The sequence below is a fragment of the Bufo bufo genome, chromosome 8 (genome assembly GCF_905171765.1).
Source record: "Bufo bufo chromosome 8, aBufBuf1.1, whole genome shotgun sequence".
Taxonomy (NCBI): domain Eukaryota; kingdom Metazoa; phylum Chordata; class Amphibia; order Anura; family Bufonidae; genus Bufo; species Bufo bufo.
In genome coordinates this window covers 19,597,356-19,619,945 of record NC_053396.1, presented here as the reverse complement: position 1 = coordinate 19,619,945, position 22,590 = coordinate 19,597,356, and the positions used below count along the sequence as shown (strand labels likewise).

Here is a 22,590-nt window from a genome sequence, read left to right as displayed (position 1 = left end):
CTTGGGGGTCTAAGACCTTTGGTTATGAAAGGATTAAAGAGGACCTTTCACTTGTAAAAACTATGTGAACTAAGTTTTTACAATCACAGCGCACAGAAAAAAACCTCCCAGGCTGTGAGCTGTGCGCTGCGATTGGCCAGCGCTGCAGCCTAGGAGAAGGAGACGCCCACAGGACAAGGGAAGACCCGCCTACTATAACTTAAGGAGCAAAGGTACCGGAGGGCATAACGGGAGAACGAAGCGGCGCCCGGGGATAATAGTAAGTGCAGTGAGATCCCCGGGCGCCGCTCTACATGGCAGCATACTTAGTTCACATAGTTTTTACAAGTGAAAGGTCCTCTTTAAGGAATGACTTTGGGGTTAATTGTTACCTCATGACCCCGACTCCAACCATCTGCCTCTGGGCGGTTCTGGTTCAGTTTGATCTGATTCAGGCTAGGTTTTTGATGCATGTTGCCTGCATTGTCCTTTGCCCAGTCATCCACCAGCTTATGCAGATCGTCAGTGAACAGGCTCTTCTTCTCAAAGGTCGACTGCTGGCAGGCATCCGAGTTACTCTCACTACACTGCTGATCTGAATAAGGAACACAAAAAGACTACGTTAGAAGAGTGCAGCGGTCTTCTCACTGTTTACCACTGGCCCAGTGACGTCACGACTAGTATCAATGGCCTGGGCGGGGCTAAGCTCCATTCAAAACAGAGCTTAGCCGCGCCCAGGCCAGTTGATACTAGTCGTGACGTCACTGGGCTGCGGGAAACCGTGAGAAGGCCGCGGCGCTGCTGCCTTCTCAAACAGCTGATGCGGATGATCTAGAGGATAGATCATCAGTTTAAACAAATAATTGATAAAGTATCTTCAAGTGACGGATACTGAGCGACTGACGTTTATGAATGACAGCTTACCTGAATGTCCGATCCCATTATCCATGTGGGTCATGGACTGTGGCCGGCTGCGCTGCTTACTCTTCAGAGACCTGGGACGACGTGGGGACATTGGCTGGGAAGGACTGTCAGAGGTCTGTGCTTTGTTATCCCTTAAAGCCCACAAGCGTGTATATACTTCTTGTAGCTCTCGGTTCTGCTGGGCCTGTAAGCTCACCACCTCCTGAATGTGCCTGTGCAAAGAGTAAACCCATGCATTGGTCTAATATTCTGTTTAAAGGAAAGCTTATACAGAAAACAAAAAAAAATAAATTATATATATATACACACATTTTTTTTTTTTTATCCCAGCAATTTTTCCCCATAATATTCTCCTGTCCTTTGATCCAATTCTGCAAGATCAGAAAATTCACCTACTAATTATACTTTATTTTAAACTTTGGCTGTGATTTCCCCTTGCCCAGAACACTGCAGTGTCTACCACTGCGTCAAGCAGTCCCGCACATCCCATCTAAGGGGGTTGAGGGTGCAGACGGGACATCATGCCACAGCTGTACAAACCGCATTTCTCCAATCATGTGACTGTCGGGGAGAAACAGGAGTCACAGTGAAACCTGGAAATGGCGCAATTGGTAACTTTCTCGTACAATGCAAACATACATATTGCTCTCTTCTTTGAGCTGGAGAAACCTTTAACTTTCCTGTAAGGATGGACATTTTTTAAAAAGGTAAAGAAAACATCAGAATGCACTAACTTTTCCCGAAGTTTCTGCAGTTCCACCTTTAAATCCTCATCCTCTAATTCTGACTCATCGTCACTGCTCATGGGAGAAGATGGAGAGTAGAGAAGGGAGTTCTGCTTTTGGGTGAAGGCCTTTTCTCCCAGGCAGTTCTGTCCAGTCTCCAGGGCTTTACCCGGAGCTGCAGACATTTCCGAGTCACTACTAGGCTGCTTTGTAAAGCTTTCCTTCTTGATTTCTTTCATCCACAGTGCTGAGCTAGATGGGGCGCTGCTGCATGTGACGGAGGTTTCTTCCAGTTCCCGATCAGGGGTAAGAGAAGATGTATCTGTCTCACAAGCTGTGCTGGCAGACTGCGGCGTCTCCACAGCTCTAGTGGCGGCAGACTCCATCTCTTCTGCAGAAATGGTTTTCTCTGACGGCAGGGAAGTGGAGGGAATACTGGGAGATTTGGCGGCAACTGACTGCTCTTGTTGTGGAACTGTCACAACCTGAAGATAAGAAAGTGAAGGAAAAGAATAAAGCCACAAGGCAACGAAGACGGTTTTTGTATAAAAATCAAGAATGGATGTTTTATTGAAGGTTACGTCAAACTATGTGCAAAATTCATCAGCCTCTCAGGTGCAGAATTTTGCCATTAATACTTATACATATTTCTTTAAATTTAACTATCCCAGGTACAGCAATCCCATCCCTGTTGTAATGACAATTGGGGGCTGTGTCAAATCTAGTTGCCCCCACTAACAAACATGCCCTCATATGACCGTTTGTCTACTTATGTGAAATCAGAGAAGACAAAAGTGGCGACTTAAACCCACCCAATAAATGTTCTTTAAAATTGATTTCCCCTCCTAAGGATAGGCAGTCAATATTACATTGCAAGGATCCAACACTCGGCACCCCCATTCCCCCAGATCAGCTGTTACAAGAAATCCATTAACTTTAAAAAAAATGTAGTGAACTGTAATACCCAGCGCAGCCGATACTAAACAGTACAGATCTATGCCTGGTAATCCATGAAGGGGAGGCGGCGCTCACAAGAACGACGGAGGCCCTATTAAACAACTAATCTCCCTCATCCATGGTTTATAGGGCAAAGCCTTGTACTTTCTAGTAACGGCCCCAATCACAGCTTCGTAAAGTGAATGAGACTGACCTGTAATACCATAAACAATCCAATATTGATGGCTTACAATAAGGATAGGCCAACAATTTTAAAGAACCAGAAAACAGTTTTAAGTGGTGAAACATGTAATGTGAGGAAGTGGGACTGGAAACATATTAATTATGAATTTCTATGCTGATGAAGACTTTTGAGAATATGGTGTAGATGCAAGGCAAACTCTGCCCCCCCTAATAAAAAAGAGTGGGGGAAAATAGCAGTGCATTTTATAAAGCACATACTAGTGGGAGTTTCCATTATGGAGGCGCTCACTAGCATGAAGTAGGCGCGGGAAGTGAAGCGCTGCGAGTGCTGCCGGTACTCACCCTCCCTGGGGCCGCGCTGCACTGTCCCGACTGTGTACATCGTCAGTACATAGTGTGCAGTCAGGTAACAGTGCAACGGGGGCCTGAAACAGAGGTGTGATCTGAGTTCCTGATATGGGGGTCTGATCTGAGAATCTCAGAGGGGGGTCTGATGAAAAATATTTTTTTCTTCTTTTCCTCCTCTAAATCCTGGGGTGCGTCTTATAAAGTGAAAGATACGGTATATACAGACACATCCAATCAAATTAGACTGAACTAAAATAACCCCATACAGTCCTTTTACATTTGGCAGCACACACCTGAAAACGTCCACGTTTGAAGGCACTGGTTCCAGATGAGGTTCCCTCAGACAAGGCACATTCGGCCAGTGCTTCTACCACCCTCTGTGCAGCGTCGGGTACCTCTCGTCTCACGCCGTCATCGTCAGCTAAAAAGAAAAAAGATTACAAAAAAAAGCGCAAAAGCTCAGGGATTTCTGCTACATGAATAAATTGTGAAGACCTGTTATCCTACTACCAAATAGAAGGAAGGGGGCAAAGGAATACAACGGTGCGTGCGGGCTCCAGCTAAAATACACATTGCCATGCTCAGGCAAATACCAGTGGTTCACATAAAAGACAAAGCAACGAGCGTCCGATGCTCTAACAACGTGTCAGTAAAGACACAGCTTGACAAACACAAAAAGAAAAGAAAAACGGCAAAAGTGAATGTGCAAGAAATGTGAGGGAACACTTCTGAGGATGAAAAAAATGAAAAAATTAAATAAAATAACTCACTAAAAATAAATATATACGTACGGAAATAACCAAAAGGGATGTTCCTATGGTACGGGCCTAACTGTAAGCAACACTACCTTGGCGGACTCTTGACCTCTTGAATAAGCTGTTGGAATGCCGCAACCTGCATGCCCAGCTTTTTAATTTGCGAGCCCACGGTTTCTTGCTAATAGGGTTTTTGAGACTAGGACAAGTAAAGCTTAGGCCAAAATATCCACCTCCTGTCTGTAGATGCGAGGCTCCGGCGCCCATAGAGCGTTTGGTGCAGGAATGAGAAGAAATTCCAGGGTGCCAGGCGTCTTCAGAGCTTTCCTGCAGAGGATTAAATGAATGAAGAAAATTGATTATGTGAATAATATGAGAAGTAGTTCTCAGGAAAAACTGTAAAAAAATAAATAAATAAAAATAATCAAATTTTTGTTCCTAGTCGAGGAAACACAGTCTGAGCCGCTGTGAGAGATTTCTTTTTTGAGCAATGGATTTTTTCACAAATTTTCAGAGACTTCACTATGCCCCAGCAGTGATATCAATAATAAAGCAACCCTACCAGTATACTAGCAGTTAGATCATCTTTGAATGAAACTTTGCTCAGGCATTAGATAGATCTCCACTGTATATAGACATGGTTGTGTGCATGAGGCCTAATAAAGGCCAACTTAAAGAAGGCCATACACATTAGATGGGAAAAGGCTGTTGACTGATCAACCAATCGATGAACGCTCGATTTACAGACACCGCTGTACACACACAGGGGCGGATTGGCCATAGACCCTACAGGGAAATTTCCGCATTAGTCAATGCCTAGGGCTCAAGCCCTCCTCACAGCTCCCAGCCAGGTCCTTCATGATCTGATGCTCTCCTATGCACTTGGCCAGCCGCCGCAGGTTCCCACCTGAATTCAACTGCATCTGCATCCTCAGGACGGTGATAGAGTTGAATACAGTGAAGGACGGCAGGACTGCACTGTGGTATTTAGTTCTGCACTATGGTATTGCTGACCCGCCTACTATTTCTGTCCCTGCCCACTTGTTTCCCCCCGTTTTTGGGCAATTTGGACGCACCTACAACATGGGGCCCACTTTTAGCTTTTTTTTTTCCCCAGGGCCACGTTACGTTTCCAGTCCACCCCTATACACATATAGTCATTCAGATGGAATATACATGTTGCAGTGAAAACAGGGAAGGGACCTTCCTGGGAACCATCAATCAATATTTCATCCACAAACCATCTTTCTTTGAAATAAAGATCTTTTGCTTGCCTATTGGACGAAAATCTCAAACACAGCAGACTTCTTTTCAGACGATAATGGTCATTAGCTGGCTACACTAATGAGTATGGGAACCTATAGAGTCTAGTAAATGAGAGATAAGAGTACAATATATATGACAAAAGCCTAGATTGGGACTGAGGTTCTTTGTGAAGTTCTGCCTAACAGCGTGAGAGCTTTTTATCCAGTTGATTTTAGGTCTGATGTTCTGAGTCGATTAACTTAAAATCTTTGTGTTTCTGATACGACACTACACATCTCCTGCATAGACAGGGATTTAAAAGTTAACACTGTGGCTGCCTGGAGCCTCCACTAGGGGGAGCTTTACTGCATACATTGGGAGGTCCTCTCGGCATATGCCTCCAATTTAGGCTGATATCAAGTTGTGAATAGAGCCTTAAGTGATGTAATAAAAAACAAAGCTACAACTGAATCAGATAATGTGAAGTACTGCAATCAAATAGATGAAGGCAGAAAGACACTTGCACTTCCAGTAAATGAAATGTCTCAGGCAAGCGCTGGAGAGGGGAATTACTTACAGATGGCGTTAACACATCGGGAACTGCAACGACCGCTTCAGCAGCTTTGACTGGCAGGGGATGAACAGGCTCTGTCTGCTCCGGAGTGGCCTGAACACTGGTGTCATCCACACTGACGGCTTCAGGGGCAGGACAAGACAGGGTATCCTCAGCAGAAGATGAAAGGGGTGACTCTGTACTCTGCGTCTCCTTCTGGCTGTCGGCATAAGAGCTGGCAGAGCTGTCTTGATATAACAGGTTTCTCAATTTTTCATCAAGGGTTTTGATGCAGTTATCAGAATATTCGATTTTGGGTGGACCTTCATTGTCAGACTCCACAACTGAAGCAGAATGCACAAGTGACGCTTCAGAGACGGGCGTCTGCGGATAGTAAGGAGTTTCTGAAGGTCCAACACTGTCTGACTTTAAAGGCCCAAGAGACATACCCGAGGGGTTCTGAGCAGCCATGGGACCAGAAGGTGGCTGCACAACGGACTCCGCTGTGTAAGCACCACCGTCTGCCACTTGCGCATCCTGACCAATACCACCATGAACGGCTGGATGCTGAGCTTCTGTCACCACAGCTATATTATTGCCATAGACTTCAGGCTCTTTCTGAATCTGCCCTGCTACTGAGCTACTGTTATTGACAGTAGAGGACAGGACTTCATTACCATTTAACACGCGAGTGGTAACTACCAGAGGCGCAGCTTCTTTGGAAGAAACCTGGCCGTCGGAGGATGTAGAGAGCATAATGTGCCCAGTCTGAAAGGGGCAGCTTTGCTTAGCACTAGAGAGATCATCAGGAAGACTGCGCCTTGCTTCATTATGTGGTCCTGGGGAGAGAGAAAAAAAAAAGAGAAAAGTATGAATACCATAATGCAGTCTGTTTGTTAATCTCCCCTACGAGAGACTTTCGATGAAGAGTGGGCAGACTGAAATCATATGCCCAATCTTTGGACTTCAATGGCAAACGCTGAGGGGCAATCAGTATGCCAACAGGAACTACCAGTATTATCTAAAGTACGTGGCACGGTTTCCCCACACACACACACAGTATCACATTATAAAAGTTGCCTTAAAAGGTAGGGCTGCACGATTAAATCGCATTCATTTGATTTATTTGCTTTCTTGCACCCTGACGATGTCCATTTTATTAAAGCGGCTCTGTCACCAGGATCAACCCTATACAAGCAGGCATACAGCCTGACGGGGTTGATTAAGCTGATTAAAAGGATACCTTTCTTTTCTCTAAAGGAACCTGCGTGCTTGAGAAATTTGAACTTTTATTAATATGCAAATTAGTTTTTGGAGCACCAGGAGGCGGGCTTATGTGTTTTGAGCACCGCTGAAGCAGAGGAGCTTGACTGCGGGGAAGATCGAAGAGTGAGTATTCTTGCCTCCTTCTCCTGAGCCTCCACTGCCACCAATGAGAACAGGGAGCATTAAAAACAATTAGTATCGCAATGCATACTGCTGCTACTGTACACTGCCATTAGTGATATCACAATGTACAGTAGTAACACCATGCATGCACCTCTGGTCTAGCACTATCAATCTAGGGAAGGGGGGGGGGGGGGACCACCATGTTTTAAAGGAAAGAGGTGCCAGTATGGAGCACCGGGAACATGGAGTGGTGCTCAAAACACATAAGCCCGCCTCCTGGTGCTCAATAGCTCATTTGCATGTTCGTAAAAGTTAAAATTTCTCAAGAACGAAGGTTCCTACAGAGAAAAGAAAGGTATCCTTTTAGTCGTCTTCATCAACTCTACCAGACTATATGCCTGGTTGTGTAGGGTTGATCCTGGTGACAGAACAGCTTGAAATATTGTGAATCAGCGCAGAATGTAGGGGTCCCTGCCGACAGCAGCCTGTGCTGTGCTGATACAGTGCTCCAGATCACAGTGGGTGCCAGCACTGACTGTAGCCAGGATCACACTGTAACGGTTGGGGGTAGAGAGCGGATGTAAGAGCCGAGGGGTAGAGAGAGCGCACTGCAGTTCTCGGAGCAAGATAGCTTCATCCGGGACTGCACATGGCTGACGACCAGGGGATGGGGAGGACTGGAGTAGGGTATATAATGTATATAGAGGGAGGAATGGAGGAGAGTAAGTAATGTAGACACTCTTCCAGTCCTTCTTCTATATACATTATATTACCCTCCTCCACTCTATAGACATTATATATACACACCTTCCCCCAGTTCATCAATCAGATCGGCGGGGCTCCGACTCCAGGCACCCCCGTCGATCAGCTGTTTGAAGAGAAGGTCGTTCCAATTAAAATGCATTGTATAGGAAGGAGCTGCCTCATTGAAGTGAATGGGACGGATTACTTGTAATTACACCTGCACCACTTAGCAGGTAAACAGTGAAGGATATGGAGTGCTCGCAGGACTGTGGCCTCTTCTTCAAACAGCTAATCAGAGGAGGGGGAGCCAGGAGTCGGACCCCTGCCGATCAAGTATTGATGACCTATCCTGAGGATAGGTCAGCAATATAAATAAAGCAGACAATCCCTTTGAGGATAGGTCGAGGTGCATCTTCTCTTTCAATGTCACAACACTATATTGTAAACCAAAAAGAAATGAGATCATGCAACTTGTCAGCTTCCAGTCACAGAGTAAAATCACTTCACTCACAGGACAGGTTGGAGGGAGGTCACATTGTCATTAATTAAGAGTCACAAGTGACAGTTGGCGTGAATGACAAGCTGATGCAAGGCCAGGCTATTTTCAGACAGCATAACAGGGAAAGCTGCACCAGCCTAGGGTTCTGAGAAAATGAGAAACGCTCCGTTCCATTGCAGACTTTTCCTGCGTCACAAGCACATTCCCTGGTGTACCTCTGTCAGCACCAAGGCGGTTTGCATCTTCACACTCTCCATGGACAGTATTAGAGCAACAAGATCCTGTGGTGAGTGCAGGCAGTGGATACAGTGCGCCCTATCATGATGCTGCAAATTGTGTAGACATCTGTCCGCAGATTTGTCCCTATGACACTGGCTGACCTGTTACATGTGCACTTGGCAGCTGAAGACATCTGTGTTGGTCCCATGTTCATATGTGCCCGCATTGCTGAGAAAAAACGAGATTTTTGTATAACTTACCAGTAAAATCTCTTTCTCGCCCAGTTTCCTTGGGGGACACAGAAGACCTTGGGTATAGCTCATCTCCCTAGGAGGCGTGACACTAAGTGAAGACTGTTAAGCCCCTCCTCCACAGCTATACCCTCAGCCTGGAGAGAGAGACTGCAAGTTGCGTGTCCAAGTAGTGAGAAAAGGCAAAGTCCAAAAAGTGGAACCAACAAGCCAACTACCCAAAGGGTAAAACAAACTCGGAAACAGTCAGAGAAGAACAAAGGATGGGTGGGTGCTGTGTCCCCCAAGGAAAGAGCGAGAAAGAGATTTTACTGGTAAGTTATACAAAAATCTCGTTTTCTCGCCCAGTTTCCTTGGGGGACACAGAAGACCTTGGGACGTTCAAAAGCAGTCCAAAGGGGGAGGGACCACAGCACCAAGGCGAAGCACCCAAAGGCAACAAAAAACCGCCGCCTGCAGACCAGGCGGCCCAAGGCAGCATACGCCGAAGGCCGAGTATGCACCCTGTAGAACTCGGTAAGGTGTGCAAGGAAGACCAGTGACCACCTTACAAATGCATGGCCGAAGCCTAATGCCTCCGGCCCAGGAAAAACCGATAGCTCTGGCAAAATGAATGGTGACACCAAAAGCAGAACCCTGCCCTTGGTGCGACAACCACAGCAAGAGCCACACTGAGAAAGCGGAGGAAAGCCACCCTGGAGGCCCTCAACCCTTTGCGCGGACCTCCTGGGAACACAAGAGACCGAACGTCGACAAGAGTCGGAGATCTCCAAGTAAAAAACTGCAAGGCCCAAACAACGTCCAAATCGGTGAAGTGTCCGTTCCCGGGGGTGGGAAGGGGAGGACGACTGCCTCAATGAAATGAAGGACAAACACCACCTTCAGAAGGAAGGAAGAGACGGAATGGAGAACAGCCCTGTCCTGGGGGAAGACAGAAGGCTCGGAACAAGAAGGGCCGCCACTCAGGCACCAGTCAGAGACACGATGGCTACAGAAACCCAACCGTACAGGACAGAAGGAGTAGAGAGGACTTCTGTAACGGCTCCAAGGAAAAATTGGAGCGCCAAGAGCCCAGTATGTAGTTCCCAGGACGGTAACGGAGGGCAGTACAAAGGAACCCCAGAGCCGCTCCATGGAAGAAGTTCCTGACAGGCCCAGAGGGTCGGGGAACGCTGAAAGAGGAAGGACAGGAACGACACTTGATACCTCAAGCAACGGAGTCCCAGCCCCAGGTCCAGGCCGGGCTGGAGAAAGACAGAACCATGGAGAGAGAAAGGCAGAGTGGGGGAACGCCCAGCTTCCCACAGAACCCCAGGTAAAGTCCTAAGTCCTACCACAGATCCTGGACGAAAACTCGGCTAGAAGCGAACACTAGCGAGCTCACTAGAGTCGCCTGGGCAAGCGGGCAAAAACCCAATGATCAGTAACACGGGCAGAACGGTCGGTAGAACTGGTCCCGTCGGCCCCGAACAATGATGTCCCGTATCCACCCGGAGTGGGGGAGCAAACGGACAGGAACCGAAGGGTCCGCCCAGCAACCGCCCGAAGCCAGGACAAGACAGGCTAAAGCCCAAGCCGATGTAGCCACCACAGGAAGACGGACTAAATGGTAGTCCTCCCAAGTTACCGAGAAGGTAAATCCATAGCAGAAACATTGCCTAGAATGGAAAAAACGCAATCTGCACCCAGCGGGAGGACAGAACGCGGTAGACCCGTTAGATAGGTACACAGCTAGTACAGTCAGTGTGGACAAGACACCAGAACCATCCACCTGAACAACCATGCTCTTCCCAGAGGGGAGGGCAGAGAAGGAACATCCTCTGAAGCGTGGCCGGAACAGAAGCCACATCGGAGAGATCCGTACCGAGTGGGAGCCAAACAGAACCGGCGAGAAAAGGCAGTCGAGACAGAGGCCGGGATAACACCCTCCAAAAGAAAGGAGGAGTGGGCATAGAGAAGCCATAGGACAGCTCAAAAGCAGAACCCCGCTACACTGAGACGCCCGGTTCACCGCTTCGCAGAAAGCGAATATCCTGAAGAACTCAAGGTGGATGTCCTCCGGACCTGGGTAAGCGAGCACCCAAGAGAAGTTGGGTGACCTTCCCAAGAAGAGCGGCCCGAACCTGGTTAGAAGGTTCGTAGTAGGCGAGGGGACCGTAGTCCCGCCAGAGCCAACATAGAATGCGAAGGGCGCTGCAGACAGCACTCTCGACCATGTGACCACTAGCGCAGGGAAACAATGCTGCGGGAAGACGAATGGGTACGTGTCTAGGAACCACGAACACTCCCCGGCGGAAGGGCCAACGAAATGAATGAGCACCGCCCAGCTCGGAGCAGTAGCGAGCAGGTAGAGGCCGTCTACTTATATATAAGGCATTCATTTATTGTTTGTTGGACAACACCTTAGGCTTACACAGGTGGACAGAATGATCTCTTTAGAGAATAGTGCAAGGCTTGCTGCAAACACCGTCTCCCAAGAGAAAAAAATATGTCGCAGGAGGAAAGGAGGGATACGTACGAGTAGCCCCGTAAGCAGTGAGAAGGCCAACCCACCTACGGGACGAGAAGGTATACACGGCCCAAACAACGCACAAAAACGTCCACTCACTGCAAAAATATCACTCAGCGAAGGCCAGCCAGAGTGCCACAGTATCTACGGAAGTGCAAAGTGCAAACTGAAAAGGAGTTATGCACAAGACTAGTATGGTATGCGATGGAACGCAAAACTGACCGCCCCGAAAGGGGGGAAATGTACCTGGCAAATTGCAGTCGGCAAGGGTGCAAAAGCCCGCCCCAAAAAAAGGGGGGAATGCCCAAGGCCGTACCTACGTCAGAGAAGTAGGGCATACCATACTTCGCCCCGAAGGGCGCCATGCACATAGCCACACAGTATCCAGCAGGAATGCAGGAGGTCCACCTAGTGAAAGGGGGACATGCACAGGGCTATCCTAGCATTAAGTGAGTGTGCAACAACTCACCCAACACCGAAACTTCGTGAGAGTGTAACTACTCCCAATGAAGGGGAACATGTGCAAGTCCAATACGGCACATACAAGGACAGCCTTGGATCTCGTGAGCGTGCAAAATTCCGCCCATGGAATGAGGGGTGGTCACGCACAAGGCCAGCACGGTATCCAATGGGAGCGCAAGCGTTCCACCCATGTTAGAGGGCCATGCTCAAGGCCAGCAACGTATCCGGTGAGAGTGTAGTATGCCGCCCAGAAAAGAGGGGGGGGGGGGGTCATGCACACGGTCAGCATCGCATCCAGGGAGAGTGCGATCAGTCGGTGAGAATGTGTGCATGTCACCTGAAGGATGCGTGCCCATGGCCGGCAGCGAATCCAGTGAGCGTGCGTACACCGCCCACGGAAGAGGGGTCATGCATATGGCCGGCAGCGGATCCAGTGAGAGTGCAAGCACCCCGCCATGTATGGGGTTCATGCACATGGCCAACAATGTACCGGCGAGAGAACATCACCGACCGAGGGAGTGTATGTATGCCGCCACAGGGAAAATCCAATGAGAGTGCATCATACCACCTATGGAAAGTGGTCATGCACATGGCTGGCAGTGAATCCAGTGAGAGTGCCAAATGCCGTCCACGGAAGGGAGTCATGCCTATGGGCGTCAGCGAAATCAGAGAGTGCAGCATTCCGCCTATGGAAGGGGGTCACGCACATGATCGGCAACGAATCCAGTGAGAGTGCAGCGTTCCACCAATGGAAAGGGATCGTGCACATGGCCAGCACCGTATCTGGTGAGAGTGCAGTATTCCGCCTAAGAAAAAGGGGTCATGCACAGATCGCAACTAATCTAGTGAGAGTGTAGCGTTCCGCCTATGGAAGGAGGTCGTGCACATGGCCAGCACCGTATCCGGTGTAACTGCAGTAGTCCGCCAATGAAAGGGGGATCATGCACAAGGCCAAACCGTAGCCAGGGAGAGTACAGTATCCCGCCCAGGAGGGGGGTCCCGCACATGGCAGTACCATAACTGAAGAGGGTGACGAATGCTGCCTACAGAAAGGGCCGCATGCACTTGACCAGCGCCGTATCGTGAGAGAGGGCTAGGAGGGTAAAATGACCCTGGCAGCGCCGCAGCCGGGGAGTGCGACATGCCGCCTAGGGAAGGGGGGCATGTACTGACATGAGGCTGCAGCGTCCTGCGCAGCCCACAAGTTATATATATAAAAAAAAATTTTTTTAATATATATATATATATATATATAACAGAAAGGGGAGCCACCTACAGGAGCACTGGGGGGTTCCATACAGGCCCATCTGAAGCCGGCCTGTACCCAAAGGGTTAAACAGGGATCCGGCCAGGAGGGCGGCGCTGCGATCCCCTGGGGGCAGCCATACAGGCCCATCTGAAGCCGGCCTGTACCGCGGCGCTGCGATCCCCTGGGGGCACCCATACAGGCCATCTGAAGCCGGCCTGTACCCAAAGGGTTAACAGGGATCCGGCCTGGAGGGCGGCGCTGCGATCCCCTGGGGGCGGGGGAACCTCCCGGCGGGAAGAATTCCCGCCTGGAGAAGTTCCAGCCCCCTCCAACAGAGGCCGGAATTTTGCGGCCTAGTAATTGTAGGCCGTGAAGCCGGGGCCTAAATTATTAGCGGCGCCCGGCTGACCGGGGCCGCACAGTATTCAAGTACCGGCCGGGGAACGAAGCGGCGCATGCACATGCCGGCCGCGGGTGCCCACCCCGCGGGCCGGAAGAGCCGGGGACCCGGATAGAGCGCCGGGATCGCGGCCGTAAAGCCTGCGGTGCCCGGCCGACCGTAATGTTCCGACGGTCGGCCTGGGGCTGATGAAGCATAGCGCTCATATTGCAGGCCGCGGGTGCCCACCCCGCTGCCCAGAAGCGAGGACCCTGCGCTCGGCAGCCATTTTACCCATGGAGCGGGCCCTGGCTTATAACAGCGCACCATGTGGCCAACAGCCACAACCACCTTGCCCTTGGGCCGGTGCCCGTGAGGGCAGAGGAGGGTCAGGAGCAGCAAGGCTCTGGCCCTGAAGCAGTAGCCGGTAAGAGGGAGGGGGACCCTGAGACCGGGTGCCTGTGAGGGTGGGACGCCTGCATAACCCCTCTGTCAGGGGCAGCTAGTTGCGGACCTCTGCAGCTCCCCAGGCATTCTTCTTGTAGGGAGAAGGGTGCCAATGACCTATGGAGGCCAGGAGAGAGGGAGCAGAATGTCGCCCTGCGGCAGCCCAGGGGCCAGCCTAGGTCTAGCAGGGACAGAAGGGTCCATAGGCCCAGTATAGGGTCAGGCACGCAGGAGACCGGGGGGGACGGGGACGTTGGGCTGGAGAAGCCAATCTCTCACCATAGACGTCTTCACCCTCGGTCCGTTCCAGCAGGGTCGCCCCTTCAGCTACTGGCACCGTAGTGGCAGGACGCTGGAAGGGGGACTTGGCGTGCGGGCGACCCTTGCGCTGGCGGGATGTAGGGGAGCTGGGCTGCCCTGATCCACCTTGCCTTCTGTGGGGGAGGCAGCCGTGCGGGTGACCGGCACTGGCGCAGCTCAACCCCGGGAGAAACAGAGAGGTCTAGTGCGTCTCTGTTGTCCCTGATGATCTGGAACAAAAAGAAAAGAAAAAAGTAAAAATCTAAAATTTAAACAAGGAGAAACCAGCCCTGCAGAGCAGGGAGTGTCTTGCCTCCTTGGACACTAAGCAAAAACTGGCAGTCTCTCTCTCCAGGCTGAGGGTATAGCTGTGGAGGAGGGGCTTAACAGTCTTCACTTAGTGTCACGCCTCCTAGGGAGATGAGCTATACCCAAGGTCTTCTGTGTCCCCCAAGGAAACTGGGCGAGAAATTATGGTTTAATATATGCAAATGAGCCTCTAGAAGCAACGGGGGCATTAAAGTTACACCTAGAGGCTCTGCTCTCTCTGCAAATACACCCTAAGGGTCCATTCACACATCAGTGTGTGTTTTGCGGATCCGCAAAACACGGACACCGGCAATGTGCGTTCCGCATTTTGCGGACCACACATGGCCGACACTTAATAGAAAATGCCTATTCTTGTCCGCAATTGCGGACAAGAACAGGACATGTTCAATTTTTTTTCGGGATCGGAATTGCGGCCCCGGAAGTGCGGGTTCGCATTTCCGGATCCGGGCAGCACATCATTCGGCCCCATAGAAATGAATAGGTCCGCTATTCCGATCCGCAAAATGCGGAATGGAATTGCGGACGTGTGAATGGAGCCTTACAGTGACTAACTGCTTTCTGCAACAGCCAAAACCTCTGCACTTTAATTGACAGGCCAGGAACTGAAAAAAATCTTAACACCAGGTCCTGTTAATCAAGGTGCAGAGGGCGTGGCAGCTGCAGAGAGAGCAGAGCCTCTAGGTGTAACGGCAACGCCCCCGTTGCTCCTAGAGGCTCATTTGCATATATTAAAACATTACTTAGCTCAGCAATGTGGGCACATATGAACATGGGACCAACACAGATTTCTTCAGCTGCCAAGTGCACATGTAACGGGGTCAGCCAGTTTCATAGGTGCAAATCTGTTGACAGATGCCCTTTAATAAAAGTAGTCTGATGTGTATGCTGGCTATAGACGTCCTTAGCAAAACATATAAACCACCTAACTTTTTTGCCCGAGCTCAGCTTAGGCTGTGGGAACAGTACTTAATTGTAGGGATCGACCGATTATCGGTTTTACCGATATTATCGGCCGATATTCAGGATTTTGAACGTTATCGGTATCAGCATCTATTTTGCCGATATACCGATAACGTATTGGGAACACAGAACGCGCTGCTCTCAGCGCTCTCTGTGTTCCCTCAGCAGCAAAGGGGAGAAGGAAGCAGTGTCTCCCTCCCCCTGTGATGCTGCTGCCGCCAATTAGAGGAGAGAGGACAAAAGAAGGGGAGGGGCTGTGGCCACCGCTCCACCAATGAATTTAAGTCTTTCATTAATTCACATACAGGAGGCAGGAGCTGGCTGCAGAATCACATAGCCGGCTCCCGACCTCTATGAGCTGTAGCTGCGATCTGCGGTAGTCAACCCCTTAGGTGCCGCGGATCGCAGCTACCGCTCATAGAGGTCGGGAGCCGGCTATGTGATTCTGCAGCCAGCTCCCGCCTCCTGTATATGAATTAATGAAAGACTTATCTTCATTGGTGGCGCAGTGCGCCCCCCCCCCCAAGCCCCCCAGTATTAATCATTGGTGGCGCAGTGCGCCCCCCACCCCCATCCCAGTATTAAAAACGTTGGTGGCGCAGTGCGCTCCCCCACCCAGTATTAATCATTTGTGGCAGTGGCTACAGGATCCCCTCTCTCCTGCTCCTCCGATCGGAGCCCCAGCAGTGTAAGCCTGGGGCTCCGATCAGTTACCATGGCAGCCAGGACGCTATTGAAGCCCTGGCTGCCATGATAAGCTCCATGCTGCTGTGTGCACAAAGCACAGAGCAGCAGAGACAGTGTGAGATCCTATTCACCTGATAGATCTCTATCAGGGTGAATAGGACAAGGGTTCTAGTCCCTAAGGGGGCTAAAAGTTAGTAAAAAAAATAAAAATATTAAGTATAAAATAAAAAAGAAAGATTTACAAAAAAAAATAAAAAATACACGTTAACAATAAACATTAATTTTCAGCAGATTTGTGTAGGATTTTCTTTTTTTTAGAAATCGAGTTGGGAATAATTGCGGTAAAACCTGCTTTTGCTTTCACTTTCAGCTGTATTCACTGCACCCCGATTTCTCACAGTGATATCTTCCTGAATTGTATTGTACAAAATGATTTGCCAAACATCTCTAATTAATAAGTATAACACTAGCAATTATTATGCATTTTTGTAGTTATTTGGTTTGCAGAGAGCTGTTGCATTGCATGTTTTGTTTTACAGTGTTGTTCTCAGCCATATCAACGTGCCCCTGCGCATTGGGATGTGCTGACTGACCCGCTTTTTCTTTGTGATATCTTCCCATGTACTGAAGATAATGCTGCCATTCTGGTATTGTCTGAAAGCTTGGAATCCCAGCCCATATCCCTAGCTCTTATTTTTCTATGTCTTTTGGCATGTTGTAATTGTTATGCACTTTATATGTGGAGGATGTCATCAGGAGGTGTGTCTTGTACCTGATTGCGATCACCTGTTCTTGGTGGTCTACTATTTAGTCTCGATCTCACCTCCTACTGATGCACATCATGACTAAGGATCCGTATCTATAGTGATCCGAAACCGGTCGATTTTCTGCATTGCTGTACGTTGGTTTTTATCTGCACGGGATTAAATAAAGCCTCAAGTATTTTCAGTGAAGCTGGACCGTCTTTCTTTCTATTTTGGGATATCCCTAGCTGCTACCAAACCTGAGATTTTAGCATGTAAAGCAGCCCTCCCCTCCCTTCAATCTGGAGGAGAATGAAGGAGCAGTTGCAGAGCTGACGGCTGCAGGAGGAAAGTAAGAATAGTAAAAAAATGGGGGCGTAGTCTAGCAGCGCATGGAGCAGGATGCCTGAGCGCCAAGCTCCGCCACCAAGCGCAACATTAGGGGCCTTGAGTCCTCAGCACAGACCTCCACATAGGCAAGAAGCTGCCCAAGCACCCCCCACAAGGGGTCATTCCTCCTCCAGACCCCCCCGCCCCCACCCGTGGCACGCTTCAGAGGGCGCCGCCATCTTTCCTGCCCCACCTGGCTGCCCCTGCAGAAGCGCTCCCTCAGCGCTGCAGGGAAGGACGGAACCCCCCGGCTCTCTCTCCCTGCAGCGCTCCCTCAGCGCTGCAGGGAAGGGAGGGAAGGACGGAACCCCCCCCCCCCCCGGCTCTCTCTCCCTGCAGAAGGAGACTGCAGATGTGCCCAATGTTGTAGCAGTGTCCTCTGCCCCTCTGCCCCCATCTCCTCTCTGGAACTTGAGGATGACATAGTGGCTACCTCCTCCATGCAGCGGTACGCTGCCCCCATCCCATACTCTTATGACCACGGCACCTATACTAGAAGCCCATGGACTGGGCTTCTATGCTCTCCCAGCTGCTTACTAAAGGCGACTTCCAGGCTCTGGTTACAGAGGTCACCACAACATGCCGCTCTGAAATCTCCACGGTTCGGCGCGACCTACACTCTATTGCCACCCGAGTAGAGACCCTAGAGAAAGATCATGAAGTTACACAGTCCTGTGTCTCTCAACTCCATACCTCAGTGTCCTCAAGTCGCAGGGCTCCGCGAGTTGCAGCGTCATATAGAGGACTTAGACAATCGTGGGAGGAGAAATAATATCAGAATCCGTGGTCTCCCAGAGCCCTCAGGGGAGGAGGACATACAGGTAATCCTGGACGTGCTCTTCAACACGTCTCATACCACTAAGCTGGACAGGGCCCACAGAGCCCTCCGACCCAAAGGATCCACCCCCCAACCAAGGGACATTATTTGCTGCGTTCACGACTTAGCCTGGAAAGAGGCGATCATGATCAAAGCCAGAGACTCCCATTTTGTGGACTTTCGGGGAGCCAAAGTCTAGCTTTTCCAGGACTTGTCGTGGATCATGCTGCAGAAACGTCAACACCTTTTCCCTCTGCTGGACACCTGGAGGGACCATCGGATCCCATACCGCTGGGGGTTCCCCTTCTCCTTGAACGCCCGGATAAATTGCCGCACTGTGGCATTGCGCTCCTACGCTGACCTCAGCCCATTCTGTGCCGCGCTGGATTTGCCAGTACCTGAAATCTCTGATTGGAAGATTGCCACAACATCCCTGCCCACCCCTCTTGCTTGGCAGACGACGGGGAGGGTCACAAGAGTTGTCGACAGCCCTCGCCCAAAGTGAGGTCTGCTGATCCTGGGGGAGCATTCCCTTCACCGAGATTGGCGTTCCCTGAACCCGGAGGAACATCTCCCCATTGCTGAAGCTCTTCTTACCCCACAGGGAGCAGCCTTGGACAAGGCCCATCCCCTCCCTGGAGTGGACACCTCCTGCGCTTTTGCCACTACCTTCATAGTTGGTAAGACTCTCTGCTACTCACTCCTCCTCAATGGTTAGGTGTGTCACCTTGAACGTTAAGGGTCTGGGCTCCAATGCCAAGAGGCGTCTGGTGCTCCAGGAGCTCAGCAACCTATGGGCAGATGTGGCCTTCCTTCAGGAGACCCACTTCGACCAGACAGGATCCTTTGGCTTCGCCAAGCACTACTACCAACACGCCTTCTCAGCCCATCATAGTCGTCGAAAGGCAGGTGTTGACATATTGTCGTCAGCCTCCTGTCCCATTTCAGTATCCTCCTCCATGTCATTCTGGAAGGGATTTACCAGGGTTGCCCCATCGTACTCTGTAATGTGTGCGTCGGGTCCTACGCAAACTCCAAGGTTTGCCTCCAGCTGAGTGGATCCTGGGTGGGGATTTCAATATGCTTTTCTCAGAGAATGCGGATCGGTTGTCCCAGTGCCACTTGGCTAGGAAATTTCGTAGCGTGATCAGGCGTTTTGCCCTCTACGACCTATGGAGGGTGGATAACCCCTCGGGTAGAATGTTTACCATTGCGCACGCAAGGTTACTATTGGACTTCTCCCATGCCCCCGTTACCCTCACCCTCTCTTCTCAACCTGTACCACAACATACTTGTCACTGGCGCCTAAACGACTCCCCACTGAAATCACCGCTCACCCGCGTGGACGTTGGGGGATATATCCGCACGTTCTTTAGCGAAAACACTGGCTCGGTTTCGTCCCGGGCTGTGCTCTGGGAAGCCCATAAGGCGGTAGTTCGGGGCCAATGTATTGCACTGGCCTCGAGAATTAAAAAAAAACAGAACACTCCGGGTTTGGGAACTTACAGCACAAATTACTTTGCTACAAACCCAACTAAGCCATAGGCATTGTCTTTCCCTTCTCTGGGAGCTTGTGGAGGCCCGCGCTAAACTAAAAGATGCCTCCATGCATACTGTGGAACGCATGCTGCTTTATCTCAAGCAGCGATATTACGAAAAAGGAAATAAAGCCCACACTATCTTGGCCCATCAATTATGGGATGCTGCCTCCAAACGTGCTCCCCAGGCGGTGAAAGACACAGCTGGCTGTCCCCAATACCACCCTGACGCGATTGCTCGATGCTTTCATGATTATAACTCTAAATTGTATGATCTTGCCGACAAACACTCGCACCCCCGCATACGGAATTACTTAGCTTCTTGTAAATTGCCAAAGCTCTCTCAGAAGGCAGTCGACGATCTGAACAGCCCCATATCAGCTGAGAAACTCAGGAATGTGATTAAAACTCTCCCCTAGGCAAATCTCCGAGACCTGACGGGTTCACAGACCTGTACTGCAAAACGTTTGAATCAGAACTCTCCCCCCATCTCCTGGCCTTACTCAACTCATTTCTACTGGGTTCTCCAATCCCGCCGTCTATGCTGTCATCCCACATTGTAGTCATCCACAAGACGGGTAAAGACCCGAGTCAGGACTGCGCTAACTATAGACCAATCGCCCCTCTTAACACAGACCTGTATATTCTCGTGGCTCCCCAGCCTGGTCCACAAGGACCAGGTGAAGTTTATCCCCTATCGACAAGGCGGAGATAACACTCGCTGGGTTCTTGACCTGATTGATGTGGCGACGCGTACCTCAACCCCCACAGTTATTTTAAGCCTTGACGCAGAAAAGGCTTTCGATTGACTCGATTTGTCCTTCTTATTCAAAACCCTCCTCCGAACCTTCGGTATCACAGGACCCTTTCGCCAAGCCATCCTCAGCCTCTATTCTGTTCTATATTTTTAATGGTACAAGTCAGGGCTGCCCGCTCTCACCGCTTATTTTTGCATTGGGTACAGAACCCCTGGCAAACATTCGACTGAACCCCGACATTCAGGGACTTAAAGTACGGGACAGGGAATTTAGGATCTCCCTTTATGCGGACGATGTCCTCCTCACCCTGACCAATCCCTACATTACACTACCAAACCTACAAAAAGCCTTAACTCACTACGGCGACCTTTGGGGATACAAGGTTAATGCTTCTAAGTCAGAAGCCCTGGCTATCCTTATAAGGATATAATTATGGGACTTGTACTACTACACGCGATGTTCATTGTGTATGTTCCCATTTTGATGGTCTGCCAAATGACTCTGTATGAGCTATGTCGTACCATTTCACGTTTTTCCCTTTTCTTCCTTTCTGCACTATTGAAAATTTGCACGCTATGGGCTAATGAAAATCTACAGTATAAAAAAATAAAAATAGTAAAAAATATATAGAAACAATGGCATCATTGTAGTGACCCACATAATAAAATTATGTTATTTTGACCACACAGTGAATGCCGTAAATAAATTCCACAAAATAATGTGAAAATTGCAGTTTTTAAAAAAAAATCTTTTCCCCTAAAAATAAAATAATAAATGTTATTTACTACACTATATATACACACCTCAAAATGGTTCCTAAAAAAAACTACAACTAATCCCGCAAAATAAAAAAAGAATTTAGAAGAATAAAATAAAAAGACTGCTGGAACACAAAGGGGGAAAATATTATCGGTCCTTAAGGCTAAAAATAATGTCACTAAGGGGTTAAAAATGTGTCCCCCTGAGTTGTGCACCAACAAGACTTACTGCAGACACATTAAAAATCCACAATAAAAAAAGTGACATTTTTGGGAGGGTTTGAGGCAGTTAAAGAAGTGTGTCTTTTTGGCATGCTAATGAAATCCATGGCTACATGTGGTGTAGATCAGGCGCACTGCCGCCTGTATACGTGAAACATAGATTACAGATGTGAACGGAGACTTATTCTAGTGAACTATTAATTGTAACTGAACAAAACAGCTTTAGATTGCAGACCTGTAGCTTGCTGAGGAACTCTGGTCACTGCAGTCTGGGTGACAAAAGAGTGGGCTTCACGGTTTCTAATCGTCTGGTTGATGAAAAGCCTCCATCGACCTACGGGTGACGACTGTTGCATAGAGTCCCCTAGAGGAAAAAGTGAACAAGTTTTGAGCTCAACAAATCCAGGCAGAATTACAAAGAGAAATAAAAAGACTCCTCGCATTCCACCCATTGAATGGATATGTGCTACAAGAAGCCAACCTCTGAACATAGAGGCCTAATGCTCAAATCGGTGTATTACACCAACACATTATCTAACCAATATCTGCCCAATCAGACCAATAGTTTAATGTGTATAACAAAAGATCTGTGTGTGTGTAACTGGCCACCTGTCCAATGATTGGTCAGAAAATCTGTCAGATAATTTTAGGTGTAATACAGGCCTTAGGGCTCATGCACACAAACGTATTTTCTTTCCGTGTCCGTTCCTTTTTTTTTTTTGCAGACCGTATAATGAACCATTCACTTCAACGGGTCCGCCAAAAAATAAAAAAAACGGAAGTTACTCCGTGTGCATACCGTTTCCGTATGTCCGTTCTGCAAAAAAATAGAACATGGCCTATTACTGTCCGCATTACGGACAAGGATAGTACAGTTCTATGACGGGCCAGCTGTTCCGCAAAATACATACGGTCTGTGTATATTGAGACTAATGTATGTAAATGGAGTCACGTCGCAACGACTTCAACATGACAGTCTTAAGAAATCCAGCCCTGCTGTCATTTCGCATTAAAGGGGTTGTTCAAGTTATATTTATTGATGACCTATCCTTAGGTCAGCAATATCCAATCGGTTGGGGTCCGACAGCTGTTTGAAGAGAAGGCGCGCGCCGTCTCCTCTTCACTGTTGCATCTGTAGCAGTGAGCAGGTGTAATTACACCTAACCGTCCTATTCATTTAAATGGGACGGATCGTTCCCATACACTTGTATAGGAGAGATCTGGACAATTTAAAATGAAAGGGACGGCTTGGGTGTAATTACACCTGCTC

The 22,590-nt window shown here is 49.2% G+C and overlaps 1 protein-coding gene across 2 annotated transcripts in view; it reads right to left on the bottom strand.

Moving 5' to 3' along the window:
* Positions 1–22,590, bottom strand: part of WNK3 (WNK lysine deficient protein kinase 3) — a 114,415-nt gene that overhangs the window by 4,062 nt on the left and 87,763 nt on the right. For both annotated transcript variants that reach the window (XM_040404952.1, XM_040404951.1), the window contains exons 17-23: positions 21,556–21,684; positions 5,694–6,508; positions 4,105–4,198; positions 3,410–3,537; positions 1,638–2,113; positions 904–1,115; positions 372–574 (exon numbers count right to left, since the gene is read on the bottom strand). In XM_040404952.1, the coding sequence (XP_040260886.1) occupies positions 372–574; positions 904–1,115; positions 1,638–2,113; positions 3,410–3,537; positions 4,105–4,198; positions 5,694–6,508; positions 21,556–21,684 (2,057 nt within the window). The remainder of the gene's footprint in view (positions 1–371; positions 575–903; positions 1,116–1,637; positions 2,114–3,409; positions 3,538–4,104; positions 4,199–5,693; positions 6,509–21,555; positions 21,685–22,590) is intronic.